The sequence below is a fragment of the Chanos chanos genome, chromosome 13, assembly GCF_902362185.1.
Source record: "Chanos chanos chromosome 13, fChaCha1.1, whole genome shotgun sequence".
In the NCBI taxonomy this organism is placed as follows: Eukaryota; Metazoa; Chordata; class Actinopteri; order Gonorynchiformes; family Chanidae; genus Chanos; species Chanos chanos.
In genome coordinates, this window is record NC_044507.1 from 22,225,823 (window position 1) to 22,244,543 (window position 18,721).

General features: G+C 44.5%; 2 protein-coding genes across 3 annotated transcripts in view; one reads left to right on the forward strand and one right to left on the reverse strand.

Moving 5' to 3' along the window:
• The first annotated feature begins 7,018 nt into the window (after positions 1-7,018).
• On the forward strand, positions 7,019-11,141 carry slc16a6b (solute carrier family 16 member 6b). Its single transcript, XM_030790759.1, has 6 exons — positions 7,019-7,244; positions 8,382-8,525; positions 9,423-9,551; positions 9,838-10,122; positions 10,174-10,746; positions 10,850-11,141. The coding sequence occupies exons 1-6, from the start codon at positions 7,019-7,021 to the stop codon at positions 11,119-11,121; spliced, it is 1,629 nt and encodes a 542-aa protein (XP_030646619.1). The 3' UTR covers positions 11,122-11,141.
• Positions 11,142-17,242: 6,101 nt separating this feature from the next.
• gna13b (guanine nucleotide binding protein (G protein), alpha 13b) overlaps positions 17,243-18,721 on the reverse strand; it is a 23,503-nt gene continuing 22,024 nt past the window's right edge. For both annotated transcript variants that reach the window (XM_030789844.1, XM_030789843.1), the window contains one exon: positions 17,243-17,933. In XM_030789844.1, coding sequence (XP_030645704.1) covers positions 17,361-17,933 — 573 coding nt within the window. In that variant the 3' untranslated portion in view covers positions 17,243-17,360. The remainder of the gene's footprint in view (positions 17,934-18,721) is intronic.

Below are 18,721 nucleotides of genomic sequence, written 5' to 3' on the forward strand. Positions count from 1 at the left end.
ACTAACGCTCCCGGAAGACAAACCTGAATGCGTGTGTAACCAACACATCTAACTAACGCTCCCGGAAGACAAACCTGAATGTGTGTAACCAACACATCTAACTAACGCACCCGGAAGACAAACCTGAACATGTGTGTAACCCACACATCTAACTAACGCTCCCGGAAGACAAACCTGAACGTGTGTGAAACCAACACATCTAACTAACGCTCCTGGAAGACAAACCTGAACGTGTGTGTAACCCACACATCTAACTAACGCTCCCGGAAGACAAACCTGAACACGTGTGTAACCAAGACATCTAACTAACGCTCCCGGAAGACAAACCTGAATGTGTGTAACCAAGACATCTAACTAACGCTCCCGGAAGACAAACCTGAACGCGTGTGTGACCAACACATCTAACTAACGCTCCCGGAAGACAAACCTGAACGTGTGTAACCAACACATCTAACTAATGCTCCTGGAAGACAAACCTGAACACGTGTGTAACCAACACATCTAACTAACGCTCCCGGAAGACAAACCTGAACGCGTGTGTAACCCACACAGGCTGCTCCCTCGCCCACTGCCACCTGTTTCGCAGTAAGAAATGTGAGCGTGTCAAAGTTGCAGCGAACAAGTGTGAAAACAACTCTTCATGTAGAAGAACTGTGCCATCTTTCTGCCCGTCTGCCTTTCTGACTGTCGTATCTCTCTGCCTATCTCCTCTCCTGTATGAGTCAATCAGTAATGAGTAAAACCGTGGAGGGAGAACATGTGAGCCAGGAGCTCCTCTGAGGACTATATCTGTTCTTTACATGAACATTTGACCTGGATCCTATTTACATTATCTGCTTTGTACTTCTCATTAGTCTGATATGGAGGCGCGAAAACCATGACACAAGGCCGAGTGAGTTGAGCGAAAACAAAACAAAACCGTTTTAAGGGTATTGCATTTACAGCCACCTAATCTCATTGGTCTTTCTGAAAAACAGGAGTCTTGGCTAATTTTCCACCAAATCCTTGTAACTGTACACTACTGAAAGGTCCAAATATGGCAAACAAGCCTTAAGCCATCTGTCTAAACAGTCTCTCCAGCAGAGAGCTGAGTTTGGTTAAACTGGTTTGAACTGGTTACACTCACACCCATGAGGCCTGAAGTCGCTGTTTCGTTTGTTTAACCAGTTGTGAAATAAATATCGATATATATTTGTAAGAATTTTCTGCAGCTGGACAACAACAGAGTTTGTTTTCAAGTAGCATGTAAACATAGTAACTTATGAGAACTAAAAGCAGTCTTCTTCATCTATAAACACTCTCTTCATTGGCCAATGACTCAGGAAAGAACCAGACATTTAACACTATTCCACGTTGCCTTCATATTTGAACCAGTGATCACTGAACCGGTTTAAAACAACACAGATATGAGCTTTCTTTATTTATTTATTTCTTTTGCTGATCAGCAAACACAGCCCTTTGTCAGGAAGAGAATTCCTTACAGCTTTTCTTTAAGGGTTGGGTGTTGACATTAAAGAGCAAAAGGTCAAATCGACGTGTTACGTAAAAAGGTCAGCGAGTGAGAGAGAGAGATTTCGCAGTGTTCTTGGCAGAAAACACAAGTAATAAAATCAAGCGGGAAATGAGGCTAAGAGTAGAATCTGGACAGACCGAGAGGGAGGGCAGACGTTTAAAGAGTGACAGCGTGGATTAAAGGGAAACCGCTGGGAGTGATAGGAGTGTGAAGAGTGAAAAGCCGTCTTACTGAGAAGACAGACAGCCCTGTCAGTCCAGCCCAGTCACTGCATGCTGTTTCACTGGGGAGATGAGCCCTCCATGCAGGCTCAGGACACCGACGCCCGACAGTCAAAAGATCAGTTTCACTACTTATTCAGAGTTCAGGGTGACGTGAGGACGACATGTTCTAGCCCGCTGATCATCAGACTTTTGCCTTAACTGTATACCACCATACATTTCACTTTATTTCAAATTCCAGCTTATCTGAGCCCTCACTGAATGTATACAGCCCATACCTTCAAACCATTCATAAAATAAAGAATTATGCATTTCTTTATTTATATTTCAGTGTCGCTCTTGGTATTTTGACCATATTTTGTAAAATACCTCACAGCTGAAGTGCTTTACTGTCTGCACCAGTGAAAAACAGGCCTAAGGGGCACGTGAGACGTGAGTGATGTGTTTGAAACACAAAGCGAAACACACAGAGACATGCTATGTGAGGGACATCTTTTCACTCTGAGGTGTCACAAGGGAATTGTTTCTCACCCTTACAGACATGCAGAGCAGAACTGAAACTGTGCAACACCCTCTGACCTCTGGGTCAAACTGCATGCCTGAATTCACATCCAAAACTCAGATCTCAGTACTTTGGTTCAACCTAGCTGTACGAAATCTATAACAAAAAGGTCACATCGACAGGGAAGTGATGCAACAGGAAAAACACACATAGGCCTTCCTGAGGATCATCAGATTTCCATCTTACAGGAATTAAGATGCTCCCTAGCAGCTTATCACATGATTTTGATAAAAAAAAAGTCAACACCAGACACCATGAGTAGGTTTTCAGAACATCACAAACAGAGGTGCATTCGGGACAGGGCAGCTGCAGTAACCCTGGGATGATGTGCATGCCTTAATAACTAAGGGAGAGGTCTTCTGAAATTCTGCACAGTCTGGACTGCCTGATCCGTGCTTCCCACAGTCACAGAGCTGTTTTGTTTTGTTTTTGGGTTTTTTTGGGGGGGTTTTTTTGCATTTTAAAGTGGTTACGGGCTTTTGGGGAGCACAGTATACTGGACCACCCTCTAGGAGGCAACACACTTGGAGACTGAGGAAAGAACCTTTTCCTTCCAAAGCAAAAAGGGATATGTCTTTGATCCAGAGTCACCACAACTAAAGCTGGGGTGTTTTACCACTCAGAGGAACAGTAACATAAAGCCTACACTACAATGTCTGCGTAATCAGCACACCAACAGTTCTCCTGCGGCGCAGTTTTGGCTACAGCCTGTTGTAAAACATAACATATTACAGGAGCAATCCTGCACTGAAATGGATATGGCCATGGTCATGTAATGTTATCTCTAAATTCTGAAGCGAGAGAATTAATCTATAGCTAATCGTGTCTTGATTGTACTGTTTAAATATCTTTCAGTTGGGTAAAAGCCACACAGACAAAAAACAACGTAATCGACTGATATAACGAGCCATTTTTAGTCATAATCATTCTCTCAGCGGCCACAGCGGACTGAAACAAAATCAACGGAGTCGTGCTGCTCGGCAGACTCGCCCTGAGAAGTCAGTCAGACTAATTTACACTCGACCGGTGAAGCCGTGACACGAACATGAACCATGAATGATATATGTGCATGCCATGACAAGGACAATCATGCCTCATCCAACAAGTTTGACTACATCAGGTGAAAACAAAATCGTTCCTTATGTGTTCAACCGTGAGCTGTCCAAGGTACTGAACGCCAAAAGTTTTATAGACTGTACAGAATCAGACTTGACATTCTTACATTATATCAGCAGTGCTTTTCAGCTACAAACTTCTTTATTTACTCCACTTGAAGAATCTTGGGCGTTAGCACTCTTTTCTAGACGTGCCCACCAGCAAAAGGCTTGGTAAAAAGAGACTTCCTCACAGGCAGCTAACGATTGTCTCTCTGTATTGCCAAGAAATTAATCACATTAGTTGAAATGTACCATAATTGTATTCCATTGTAAAAACCTTATTCATTCGAGAATGAAGTGTACAGCTTTCAGCTGTTTAGGGGCTTTGATGTACATTCACTGCACTGTACGTGCTTCCGTATTCACGAGACGACATCATAGTCAGCACCTTGCACTGCATGGCGAAGAGAGCAGCGTTATACAGTAACCTATTACGGTTCCCCAATCACGTACTCCCTCAGCACATTGATAAAATGTAACCTAACAGTTCACAACCGAAATGTTTTCTCATAATGCAACCATATGCATGTTGTTTTCCTCATCTTATTTTACCACGGCTATTGATCATTACCGGCCGTTCATTATGCCGTTCGTGAAGCGAATATCTCAGGAAGGTACGAAATATCAGTGAGAAGACACTGGAAAATACGAACTAGAATTCAGCTAGATATCAAGTAGCTACAGACGCGAACATTGTGAATCACAGACTTTGCAGATGTCCTGAGCAGTGTAACGCATTAGATTTATAATAACAAACAAGATCAGTAACACATTTTGCTGACCCTACGAGACACACCTTTGCTACAAAAAATATTACCTGCTGTAACTACGCTGTCTTTCAATGTCTGTTACATACTATTCCTCCTAATTTCTAATAATCTAAACACTTAATTATAATTAAACATTAATAATTAAGTAATCAGAAACATATAATTTAACACTTTAACAGCACTACCATCCAACAGGTATTTTTAATATATATGAAAAACGTCACAAATGCGTTGTGCAGACTGCGACTTTTCTTCAATAACTTCTTAACCCTCGAGATACGTTGAATGGTCTATGACGTAATCGTTGTGCGAACTTGTATTAATTCTTCGGCAAAAATGTGAAATGAAAACATCTTTAACAGGCTGAAGTGTTAACTATATTGAATTAGTTCGACCGTTTCAAACTGCCGTTCATGAAAAACCATTGTTATTAATATGTTGTATACTTTGTCTCGTCTGCTCTCAGTTGGCACAGAACTGGAACAAACCTGTTCTACCCGGTACTTTGACGCACGTGCACTAGCAGCTCTACATCATAGCCCGTGTCCTCCCGAGAGCGCGCACTCTCCTTCCTGTATTGGTATCAAAGCGGGACGGTCTGTCACCGCAGTGTTTTGGCCCGTCATTCCATACAAAGTTGATTTTTTGTAATAACATATGCAGCAAATCTCCTTTTCAGACACAGCAAAATTCAACTGCCCATTGGTTTAATAGAATGGGACGGGATTATTGTTCGTGTGAGTTCTCCTACTCCCCACTCACATTCAGCTGCAGAATCAAAAATCGTGTATATGTGACGTACAGTGTGTATTGAAAGATTTGGATGCTTTGTATCCCACATTCGTGGTTAATAATGTTTATTTATGTCCCCTCATACTAAGGAAGTGCGAGCATTGCAGGGGATGGAGCGAACTGCGCGTCCTCGATGAAACGCTACAGCAGCAGTCGTCACACGCCCGCGCTAAAATACCGGCTCAAGCCGGTATAAAATCTGCCAGGATTCAGGGAGAGGAAACTGAGGTAGAGAGAGAACAGATGATGCAACTACAATTAACATAAGTTCTCGTTTTTGACACTCTCGGAAAATAAGAATTCTTAGTTGAACTGATCAGACGGAAAAGAAACTCGTTTAAATATTTTTCTTTCGTTATTGACGATATTGTGTTTTGTCATCCTAACCACAGAAATAACTATTGAGCCTGTGGATAGATCAAGGAAACTAAGATGTTTTTCAGCTAGCATTTCTAAAAGTGTGTAAAACTTATTAAATCCGGCTGTTTATTACATCAAGAGAACACAGAAGATCTTTGTGTCAGCGTTCTCGGTGAAACAGTCTGCTGCGGGTGAGTAGTTAGGAAATCTTGAGGCATTTTTAAATTTACCTCTGAGGGCTACAGGGATTTTTTCTAATGTGGAATTTTTGGTCGTTATAGTTGTATTTTGATAGAAACTTCTACTCGTCAAACATTAGCGAGGCAATTGTTTTACAGTAACAATAATTCATTCAGAGCGATTCGTTTGAATCTAATTAGTCACATTTTCAGGGTTTCCCGGTTTCGCCACGTTGTTGTCATGGCATTGTACTTAAAGTAGGTCGCGCTGCCATGAGTCCGGGATGCTGTTTGGACATCACCTTGGCATCATTCCCGCCTGTGCTCCACTGCGCGGCGACTGATGTGACTTCACGTTTAGAGTTAGAATAATAAAATTAATTTGTGGATACATTTCCGTGAGGACTAGCGCTGCGCTGCCGCGTCAGATGGCATCTATAAAGGCCTGATAAAGTCTTTAGATGGCCGATTTTTACTGATTGTTTTTTTTTTTTAATCTTTTGAAAGACTACAGCAATTTCTAGTCAACCCTCTCGTCAGTATTAGCCTACACAACCACCTTAGTTCTGCGCTAGACTGCAGCACCTGTTCAGGTGAGATTTGAAGGGCAAGAACAAAAGGAAATGATTTGGGGGGGTTCACAGGGAAATGGGAGCCCCTGGTGGTCAGATAGTTGGAGTTAGATGAACGTGGCAAACCCTGAGGTGTAACGTTGACTTTCCAGAAGATAAGGGTAGTTTCCTGATCAGAACTGGTTGATTCCAGTCCAGGGATATCCATGCACTTCATTGTGGCTCTCATTGGATAGTGATTTACCAGTAGAAACTGCTGCTGATGACAAGACAAATAAAATATGAACATATTTTAAGGGTTTGTTTAAACATAAGAATTATAAGATTGTTATCATTTTATTCTCGTTATTATTTTTATTTATTTATTTTCTCTTATATTAAGAATAAGGAAATGTTTGTAACAAGTGCTGGGAGAACTCTTTTTTTCCCTAATGTGTAAATACAGTAAATACAGTGTAAGTAGTATTTAGTGAAATACATTACTTTGAAGACTGACACACATAGCCTTAAGATTCTACCCCTAAATGCTTGGAACACTGAGTGAGTGCCCATGTGCTGAATTTAGTGACTAAAAATGACTCAGGTTACTAAGTGTGTGCATTTCATTACAACCACACAACTTGACTTTACTCAGACAAGTTGGAATATGGAGTCTAAATGGGGTTAACCCCACAAAACTGTCAGAACTGTAAGCACTGATAAAGTTAAACCGCACATGTCATTCTTTAAAGCAGGCTGCCACCCTGCATAGGTCCAAGCACAGTTTGATGTTTACACAGACTCGTTGTCCTTGGAGGAGAGGAGCGTGACATTCAGTGTTTCAAATGTTTGTTTTTTGTGTTACTCTTTTCTTTGGCAGTAACTTGAGAGACCAAACAGCATGAGAGGGTTAATGTCCATCATGAAAGGGTGCACGGAGCCTAATGTGTACACGGAGGTGCCTGACGGAGGCTGGGGCTGGGTGGTGGCCGCAGCCTTCTTCTTCGTGGAGGTTTTCACCTACGGCATCATCAAGATCTTCGGCATCTTCCTGCAGGACCTCATGCACGACTTTGGGGAGACCAACAGTCGCGTGTCCTGGATCATCTCCATCTGTGTTTTCGTCATGACATTCACAGGTGAGACAGGATGGTTAGACAGAATGGATCCTGAATGAGACCATGTGTGCTATACAGTATCCCACGGGGTCTCATTTCTGGCCACAAGAAGATCCTGAACTGGATCCCCGCTACAAGATCGTTAAGCCAGCCCTTTGCCCTGTATGTCTTTTATTGTGTCAGGTTTCGTCTCTGTTATCTAGTCCAAAGATCTCCCCAGCAGGTTTTACCAGTGGCTTTAGTGGAGTCGCAGTGGAGTTACAGTATGCTTGGTTTCTAGCAGAGGCAGAGTTTGAGCACAGACGTGTGGTGAACTTTATTATTGCTTACAGAGCCTTATCAGACACTGTGTCCTTGCTGGCAGACAAGCAGGAGTCTGTGGAGGACAGCTCATTTCTGAAAAAAAAGAAAAAATAAATCATAGTTGTTGACAGACAAGGCAGTTATGAGGAAGGAAAAACAGAAAAAAAAAAAGAAAACCATGGGCCTCTTACTGTGCTTAACGACAGGCGTGTGAGATGGGAATATGCTGATCAGTGGTCTGTATTTGTCCACTTGACAAACAGGAACAGGCGAGTTCGTAAGTGAGTTTTTTTTTCCCCCCGCACTGCCGTGTGAAAGGGAAGGATCTTGCTGTCCGAATAGATGTGCTGACGGGCGCAGTGTGGGAGCCTCTGGCTGTTATCTGAGCCAAGCAGGATTCCACTACCTCCTAATCAGGGACAAAGCAGCCATGCCATGCCACCACACGCCTCAATGCAAGAATGAGCATTCTTCCAGCCGAGAGCAGCTCAAAGCCTCGGTGACCCCGAGCAGACACACGGAGCAGCGGCAGTAAAAAGTGATTAGTCAGAGTAAAAAACGTGCTGTGTGATATACCTTGAGCGCCTCTGGTGAACTCCCACCACCTGCTGTAGTACATGTACCGTGTGTGGAGTTCTGTGATTTCATATTCGTGACTCTGTAGTGTGTGACAGAGTGTGGGAGAAAAAGTCATAATGGAGGTCCAGGTTTTCTCTCTCTGTGTGACTGAACAGACCACTGAGGGCCCTAATGGTATTAATGGCATTAATGGTTTAATGGTCTTTTGTGTAGTTCTGGGAGGACGTTTTCTTTTTGTCTTTTCATCTCGCTTCACTGTGGTGTTCTCTGTTTCAGCCCCGTTGTCTACTGTCATGAGTAACCGCTTTGGCTACCGCCCTGTGGTCATGATCGGGGGGTTCCTCATCAGCCTGGGTACCATCTGCACAGCCTTCACTGGATCCATCAACGAGATGTTCATCACCACAGGAATCGTTTCAGGTACTTACGCCCTTCCACTCAGCCCAGCGAGTCCCTCTCTGTGCGTGTTTGCTTGTGTTTGTGTTTGTCTCATTGATGTCTGCAAACATGAATTATACATGAGTTCTTTTTTTACTGACAGTCTCTAAATAATTCGTGTATATTATACGTCAGTAAAGTCACTAAATAATTTAATTGTGTATATATTAGTCATTATGTTTTGTTGCTGTTACTTTACATTAAAGCTGGTGAAACCTTAAGACCTTACACTGCATTGTAATGTTTGATTCCCTGGGGTTCAGTGATACTGATGGTGTGTGTTTGTTCGTGAAACAGTTGAAATGCAGCATTTATCTCAGAAATGGAATCCAAGCAGTGCTCTCTCTCTCACTCACTCCACTGTCTCTTACAGAATTGGCAAACACCTGCAGAACCCATGTTCCCAACTTTCAATGATTTCAGTCATTTTATTGGTGACCTAAATTAGTTGTAAATTGCACGCTTTAATTTGAATGAAATGACAATCAAACAAACAAAAAAAACAAAGGAAAGGAAAATTGATTAAAAACCAATCTCGATGCTTTAATTGCTTGCCTTTTTGGATGGTTTGCTGTAAATTAACTTATTGCCTTGTAGGCCCTGGGCATTTTCACACAAGATGCACTGCTAGCTTTCCTCATTACTCAAAACACGTCTCCTCCCTGTACGTGGACACTCCCTAACACGACGACCTCTTTCTTTTTTTTCCCCTTGTCTCTTTTTTAATGCAGTTCTCTTTCAGCCAATTGTCCTGTGTGTCCTATGGAAGACAGAGGCCTGGTGCTTGATCAGCATGAGCCCTGGGCTTACACTGACATGAGCCCCCCTGTGTAGAGGGGAGCAGTGGCTGTCATCTCCCTCTTTCCTATTTGTTTACAGGCCTTGGCTACTGCCTTACCTTCCTGCCCACCGTCACCATCCTCTCGCAGTACTTCAGCAAGCGTCGCTCCCTCGTCACCTCCGTGGCCTCCACCGGAGAGTGTTTCTCTCTGTTTGCATTAGCGCCAGGTAGGACGCGCGGCACTCGCTGACCGTGTACGCATTTCTCATGGCTCACTGAGATGACACACTGTTAGGGGCTGACCGATATTAGACGCTTTCAGGGGTTTTTAGAGACGGATCTTTTAGGGGTTTTAGAGACAGATCTTTTAGGGGTTTTAGAGACGGATCTTTTAGGGGTTTTTAGAGACAGATCTTTTAGGGGTTTTAGAGACAGATCTTTTAGGGGTTTTTAGAGACAGATCTTTTGTTTGGAAGGACTTGTGTAGAGCCCTGTGCCCTGTGTGTTTCACAGCCCTCACTGCTCTGAAGGATTGGATTGGCTGGCGTTACTGCATGGTCGTGATTGGAGTCCTGCAGGCGCTCGTCATCGCCTGTGGGGCTCTGCTACGACCAATCATCATCCAACCCAAATCCTCAAAGGAGGAGGGCACAGATTCACCCCTCAGACAGCCCGAAACATCGTATGACCAGGAGAACGAGTTCACCCGCACCTCCTTCAGCTCTGTGGACTCTGGTGTCCAGTCGCTGTCCTCCTCTAGGATGAACCTGGCCGACAACCAGGGGACATCCAAGGACGGCTCCGCCGAGAAGACAGGACTGAAGGAGGAGGGTGAGAGAGGGGGAGTAGAGGGTGAGCAGGAGCAGGACATCTTGCCCTCCACCCCACTCAAACAGGCCCAGCAGAAGGAGGAGCAGGAGGAGCAGCCCGTGGTGAGGCGGCCCAAGCTCTTGGACTTCTCCGTGCTCAGGGACGGCGCCTTCGTCTGCTACGCTCTGTTCGGCCTGTGCGCCACGCTCGCTTTCTTCGCTCCTCAGCTCTACGTCATCGAGCTGAGCGTGAGCAGGGGCGTGGACCGCGACCACGCCGCCTACATGCTGTCCACCATGGCCGTGGCCGAGATCCTGGGCCGGCTGTCCATCGGCTGCCTGCTTAACCGAAAACCCATCCGTAAAATCTACATCCTGCTGATCTGCACCGTCCTCCTCTGCATGGTGCTGGTATTCTTCACCTGCGTGACGGAGTTCTGGGGACTGGCCGTCTGCTGCTGCCTGTGCGGCTTCCTGACGGGCATGGTGGCCTCCGCTCACATCCCCATGCTGGCCGAGGAGGATGTGGTGGGCATCGAGAGGATGCCGTCCGCCGTCGGCGTCTACGTCTTCATCCAGAGCTTCGCCGGGTTGGCTGGCCCACCCCTGGGAGGTAAGCGTGCATCTGCGCACTTTTTAAACCGCCTCCCTGTCGAGGGCTCGGTCACGTTTTCTGAGTGCACTGACACATGCGCCTGTTCTGTTTGCTCTTGCAGGAGTTCTGGTCGATGTGACCCAGAATTACGGCTCTGCGTTTTACTCCTGCGCGGCTGGCATGGGGCTTGCCGCGGTGTTCTTGGGACTGGTACGTCCAGCCAGGACTGGCTTCTGCTGCCAGAAAGTGAGCAGTTCTCAGGAGAAGGACTGTGAGAAAGAGACTGAAAGCACCTCACAGAACCATGATAACCACCCTGTAGACTTCTTAGAGGTGGACCTGGCTTTGGAGAGTAGTCCAGCAAAGAGCCAGTGTGACCTGTCTCCAGTCTGAACACTGATCAACCCCTAGTGCCAGAGTGAATCACCCAAAGACAAAAGGCGCACGCACGCACACACACACACACACACACACACACACACACACACACAACTGAAGAAGTAACTGGTAAAAATTTATCAAAGTTTGAGTTGAACTCAAATGTGTGGAGAAGGATCTTGTTGTTATTCCTTCCTCTTACCTTTGCATACGCACACGGTCTTGTTCACAGCGAAATGTTTGTATTTCAGATGTTGTTCATGTTTAATGTGAGAGAACACGTTCATGAGAAAGTCTAGCGTTCCTGGTTTGGGATGGGAAGCAGGGGCTCCAGGCCTTTTGGAGCCTTATCCTTAAACGATGCCAAAGTCATACCATAAACCCAAGGCCCAGCTTTTGTGTGTGATGTGAACGGTGTCAGTCGTGAGCGAGCAGTTGTGAAGGAGTGAAAAGCACTGCGTTCTGCCTCTCAGGAAAGACATGAGGCTCACTACCTCTGTTGTCAATCAAACTGTCTCGACACTCCTTAACCATGGACGTTCCAACTCCAGTTATCATCAGTCGTTGTTAAATTTATACCAGTCTATAACTTATTTTCTATTTTTATTTGTATTTAATTAGTTTAGCTGTTTTGAGTACTTTTTTTCCCAGTAGTATTTAATTAAATTTATTGTAATATTTTCCTTTACATGTATGACAGATGCCTTGTCTAGGCATCACTCTGAACCTCTCTCATTCCTAGTTCATTCTGATAATAATAAGAACAAGAATTTTAATGATATTTGCATCAGCCAAAAGCTCACGTCACATGACACTGTTGTTCACACGTTGTGAGATGTGCTGTCTTCGCTCCCAGCCCTAAATCAGCATTACCCTCATCTCTTGACAAACCAAGACAGATGCACTGCTCAGTCGTGTTTGAGATGATCGTGTCTGTCTACATGTTTACAGACAAGGCTGTGTTATCAATGTGTTTGTTTCCCCAACACTACCCATCATTAATAGTTAAACCATTGATCATTTACTGGTCATGGAAACTAAGCTTGTGACGTCACAAGACGTGATAAGGGGCCTTAATGGCACTGATGACCACGTTACCGTGACAACATATTGCTGCTTCTTACTTCAGTAATACAAAGCTGAAGGCATGAATGGTTTAACAGAGAAGACATAACAATAAACCTGGGCATGGACCAGTCTTAACTACAGATACAAGTCTTCCATCTAGTTAAAGCTGTCGTTTTTGGTGATGTCCATGTATGCCGCATAGCTGTCATATAATCTTTGTTTTGTAGTCTGACAAACTCGTTCCACAGAAATGCTGTGGTTTGAATACGCGGTTTAGGCAGTTAGACAAAATTTGTCTGGTGATTTAAACTACGTAGGTAAAAAAAGAAAGAAAGAAAGAAAGAAAGAAAGAAAGAAAGAAAGAAAGAAAGAAAGATGTTTCAGTGTCAGTTGAGAAGTGCTTGATTTGAAGAGTTTGCTTTTCTGTGCCTTTGTAGAATAATTTAAAATTGCAGTTGGGCAGAGGGGGAAAAATGATTGGTCACTGGAGAAGCACAGCGACTTGGACGTGGTTTTGTAAACGAGCGAACGTCTCTGTTTTACAACCGAAAGGCAATATGTCAACTAAATGTTTGAGAATTGTGTTTTGCGTCATTTTATTTAATACCACTCGATGTGTAGATGAAAAATGACTGGGATGAAATGACTTTATAAACAATGCAAATGTATTTTATTCGCAGCCTTCTTGCACAGAGCCCGTAGAACAATGCTCACATTGAAAACAATCTCCTACAAAGTAAAACCTCACCTCAAAACTTGAACTTTTAATCTGTACCTGATTTGTCAACAGTGTATTATATTTGAATTCTTTAATTTTGTATTTTGATGTTTAAAAGCATTTTAGTCATGCTCCATTCCTCCATTCTAGTTTTTTTATGTGTTCGTTTTTACATGTAAAAAATAAATGAATAAATAAAACTGAAAGGAAAAAAAAAAGAGGAAAGATTCATACCTAGGTAAAAATGCTGTATGGCTACGACAATACTTATTTAAGTAATCTTATTTAAGTAAAAGACAGTTTTAAAACGTCCTTTGCCATTTCTAAGATGTTTACAATGGCCAAACGAAATAACTGCGGACATTTTAAGATTAACCAAGGCCTAAATACTTATCTGCGAAGGAGAGTTTCATGAGCTCGTGTGAAGAGACCATTTTGAAAAAATCTGCCGCGTAAATCATGTCCCACGGATAATAACACAGTGCCCTCCAGCGTCCATCTTGTATTACGGCAACCCAGTGCCGAGATGGACAGAGCTTGTCTAGATGGCGTCACATTTACATTTTTACATCAGAAGAGGGTGCTCTGTTTAACTCAGTAGACTACAGTGACATAATGAAGAAAGAGGCCTAAAGAGTGTCGCATGCAAACCACTTTTTCCATTCAACAACGGACTGAACTTCTGGGGAATTTGTGGTCGAAGGTCGTAAAATGTTTAAAACGTTCTACTCGGCCTTCATTTTAATTCAATGTGCATTTTAAACGATCTCAGACCAGGAAATATCCACTTAATTAGACAAGTCGTTTAAAAAAGTGGAAATGCTCAAAATATTCATCTTTAAAAAAATGACAAAATGTAGACCCTTTTTTTGTTTTGAAAAATGTTTTTTATTGGGAAAACATTAAAGGGTGAGAAAGCAGATGTTAGACTGTACAATGAAAAGAGATTTAGATTCTTAAGACATGACAAGACAAACACAAAATAGAATTGAAAATCATTTAGAAAATCTTTTAGAATCATTGAAAAAATGACTCAGGAAACACTTATGTAAGACCAAATTTGAAAAAAACTACATACAAAAAAATAACGAATTTGAGTCTTGAGGCTGGAGGCACGGGGAATCTGTTAATTCTTACGGTAGTTGTGGCAGATATAATCTCCCTGTTAACAGCCCTGATTACATATGCAGACATGTAATTTACAGAATCAGCTATTGTTAAATCACGAGTATTATTATGTGAATGCACTTTTTTTTTCTTTATTTCCACAATGAGTGACAGCAGGTAAAAAGCACATTCTGTTTACACAAAGTTATTAACAAATTATCACCAGACAAAAGAGATAACCTGCAAGTGAAAACAAGAAAATACAGCCCCCCCCCCTCCATAAACACAGCCCTCGGAGGAGGGAGACAACCCCCCCTCCCCCCCAAAAAAACAGCCTTTTACAGTGAAGCCCTGCAAACCTCTCCACAACAACAGTGTGCAGGAGCAGCAGAAATACTGTCTCTTTTGACGTAGTGTATCTCCATACCCTTAACTACAGTACTGCTCATCCAATCAACCTGCCAATTCACACGGGAGGACCAAAGAACTGAGACTTCACAGAATCAAGGCAGAGGGTTAAGCGCACGCTGTCACACGCTACCGTGGAAGTGATGAAAGGGGGCGGGGCACACTTTTGATGGAAGCAAGGGTTGTCATAGCAACGCTTGTGCTAGGTTTTTTTCTTTTTTTCTTTTTTTTGCCTTCCTTTGCATCAGTAGAACAGGCTCTCTTCGCATGCACGTCTCGGCACCGTCGTTCTGAACCGGCACCGGGGTCTGTCTCACCGGGCCGGTGCGGTGCGGCGCGGCCATGCCAAACCCAGTCTCCATCTGGGCAGCTCACTACAGTTACGTTTCACTTCCTCCACAAAAACAACGGCACAATTCCATGGATCTAGGAATGCAAGACAAATTCCTTAACTCGTCAACCAGGAGTGGATGCCAACAACGCAGCAGTGTATGTTCCTGAAGCCAACAGCTGCTGCTCATGTCAGCTCGTCATCTAAATACAGAACACAGCACCCATGTGCGCATCAGGACCATGCCCTGTCCAGAGCAGCTCATCACAACGCTGACAGGGCTCTGGTTCCGATTGGGTCTGTCACCCTAAAGAGTGACAACAGCGACTGTTTGAGTCAGAGACTACTGACACCCCAAGGCTTTGCCTCTCTTGCGGGAGACAGCACTCTGCTTAGTTCTGCCTTGGCACCAGGGCGGGGGCACGGACTGGCACTGCAGGACACTAGGATCAGTCAGAGAGGCACATGAAGGCGTAATGGCAGCCTTTCAGACGCGTCCCTGGCCCCTGGCCAGCCGTGTTGGGAAGAGTCTGTGTCCAGACAAAGGGCCCTCTGCTGCAGGACGCCCTGAGTCACGAGAGGCGGTGGTCCAGCCGGCCCGGGGATCTGCGGGCACACAACTGCATATAGGCACCATTCACCAGGCCAGGTCCACCTCCTTTTCAACACAAACCAGCCCCCCCCCCCAAAAAAAACCCACCACCCACGACAAACAGAAAGGCTAAGACTGAGTGTTTGGGAGAAGAGTGGGCAGAGGGGTGAGAGAGGAAGGCAAAGTGGCACAGGGTGCATAAACAGAGGAGAGTGGAAGAGCAGCCACAGACAGCGTGAGAGAGAGAGAGGTGCTGTGGGTTAGAATACCATTACATACTGTACAGGTTAAAATGCTATTACAACCAGTGTCTGGCATGAGACTCTACACATAGCTTTAGAGCAAACACTGAGGGGGGGGGCAGAAACCCAGCTCTCTCCCTTTGTCACTGATTACACACAGAGGAAACACAGCTGTTTCCATGACGGGTACCTTTCAAATGTGGCACTTGGACAGAGGTGGAATTCATCATCAAAACCAAACTAAATAGGAACAGTGGATCTGGCTGAACAACAACAACAAACAAAACAAAACAAAACAAAACAAAACAAAAGGAGTTCGGCTAAAAGAAGAAAAACATGAAAATAAATTAAGACAGCATTTTCTCTTCCCTGACTGAGAGGTGTGACAGAAACCCCACAGGGTCTGAGAGCATTACAGACGTCCTGTTGATGACCAGAGGGAGCGAATGACTGATCCCACACCAAGATTTACAACCGCTGAGATGGACAACTATCGCTAGTGGAGACTTTCTCTTTTAAGGTTTCTGGCACACGCACCCAGAGAGACACACTCGCACCCAAACAGAAACACACACACACACTCACAGACAGACACAGAGACACACACACACACACACACACACACACACACACACAGGTACACACAGAGAACAGGTTTTCTTCAGTACACAGAAGTGGTCTACATTCAGCCCTGAGTTAAAGCCATGTATAGGGTCTGTCTTTGAGCTCCACTGCGATGGCTACCTACAGTATAATTTCACTTTAAGTGGTCTGTTCGCCAAAAAACACATGCAATAGAAAAAACCCATCAGCCCTATGAACGGTAAGAAATACCCACCAGAAGAGGCAAATCGTGTAAACCTTTGAAATATAACTTAAGAAATTTTATAGGTAAATATATTCATATATCTATATAAAAAGGCAAATCCAAAACCCCCCCACAACTGATTAAACATCTACAGCTACAAAAAAAAGAAAAAAAAAGAGAAAAAAAAGAAGAGAAGAAAAGAAATCAACGTAGGGCCAGGCAGGTACGGCCAGAGAGGCTCAGCGGTGGATGCCTCATAAAAGTTTAAAAGGCATCTGTCTGTTAAAAGGCTTACACTCATTATTTGGTCAGTAATAAAAGGCTCAAAGGGTGATTAAGGACAGTGCTCAGAGACAACTTCACAAATTTCTCTCTGCTTAAAAACAGGGTTTTTTTTTTTCTCTCTATCTCTTTTTTTTAACTTCAGTCTTGCATTGGTTAGTAGGGGGAGGTGGGAGACAAAATACATTGCTTTTGGCACCTACAGCAAAGTTGTCTCACTGTAGGAGTGAAGCATAAAAATCACACACACACACACACACACACACACACACACACACACACACACAAGCACGCACACACACACATGTGCACGCACACACACACATGTGCACGCACACAGGGTTTCTTATGGCAGGCTGAGAAAGGACACTGTGGGTTGGTCTGAGTGGACACACTCCCCTAATCTTATTGTTAATTAAAGCACCCTGCTGATGGTGGGGGGTGGGAGGAAAGGGCAGTGGGGGAGGGGAAACAGACACCCTGCCACAGGGCATCTTCCCTTCTCCTAAACAGCCATCCTCCTGACCTCTCCATGCCCCCCCCCCCCCCTCCCCACACCACGTCAGAGCTACTCAGACAGACGGCTGCAAGGGGTCAGAAGGTTAGAGCAGAAGAGGGAGGGGGTGGGGTTTCAGACAAGGTCCGTTCAGGGTTTTTTTGTTATTGATTCGTTTGTTTGTTTGTTTTTAAGACCAGCATCACTGAAGCATGAGCTGTTTGAGGTTGTCGTGGAGGATGGTGTCCTTGACGTCGCGGAAGACCAGCCGAATGTTCTCTGTGTTAATGGCAGTGGTGAAGTGGTGGTACAGGGGCTTCTGCTGCTGGTCCCGGCGCTTCCCGCGGAAACACTCCACCAGGAACTTCTGCACGTCGCCCAGGTCGTGGGGGTCGCCCGTGTACTCGGGGAAATAGTCCTTGATCGACACCATCTTGACCTTCTCCTCGAGCAAGTCCGTCTTGTTGAGGAAGAGGATGATGGAGACATTGCTGAAGACGCGGTTGTTGACGATGGTCTCGAAGATGTTGAGCGACTCCAAGAGACGGTTTGTCTCGCGGTCCTCCATCAGCACCTGATCGAACTCGCTGGAGGAGACGAGGAAGAGGATGGAGGTGACGCTGTCGAAGCACTCGAACCATCGCCTGCGCTCCGATCGCTGGCCGCCCACGTCCACCATCTTGAACGGCACATTCTTGATCTCAAAGTCGTACTCGTGGATGCCTTTGGTGGGCTTCCGCGCCAGCAGAATGTCCTGCTGAGTGGGCAGGTAGTCCTGTCAAAACACACACACACACAAAAACTGATCAGGTAGTCCTGTCAAAACACACACACACACACACACACGACTGACCAGGTAATCCTGTCAAAACACAAACATACACACACACACACGACTGGGCGGGTAGTCCTGAGGGGAAACATACACACACACACAAACACATGAGACAGTGCAGTAAGACTCACAACCATGTATTTGTGAAGACTCACAGTCTGTGAGTCCCAACTGAACAGGAACTAGAGCAAACACCACCACACACCTGTCCACATATACATAGGCGAGAGAGAGAGAGAGAGGAAGAGAAGAGAAGAGAAGAGAAGAGAAGAGAAGAGAAGAGAAGAGAAGAGAAGAGAAGAGAACAGAACAGAACAGAAGAGGAGAGAAGGTATGTGTGTGTGAGGAGACAGGAGGCATGTGTGTGAGAGTAAAGCAATACTAAACTGTGGTGCTGCCCAGGTCTCCAGGAGAGAAGAGAGGTCTCTGAAAAGTGCTGTGTGAATTACTCCACTATAGTTATGTCTGTGTAAATTCATTACAGACAGAAGTCACTGGTTAGTTTACAGTTCTGGGTTAAACGTATTAGGCTAACTTGTATGCTCCCCTTAACTGCTTCACTTTTTCAATGTCCCCTTTTCTCTGAACTGCTCAGTTCAAAAGCCAGTGAAGGAGAAGCTGGCAGAGACTAGCAGTAGAGTGTCACTGTAAAGTCAGGGAGCACTTTTCTGAGATGCCAAACTTAAACAAAACTTAATGCACAATGATACCAAACTTAAACAAAACTT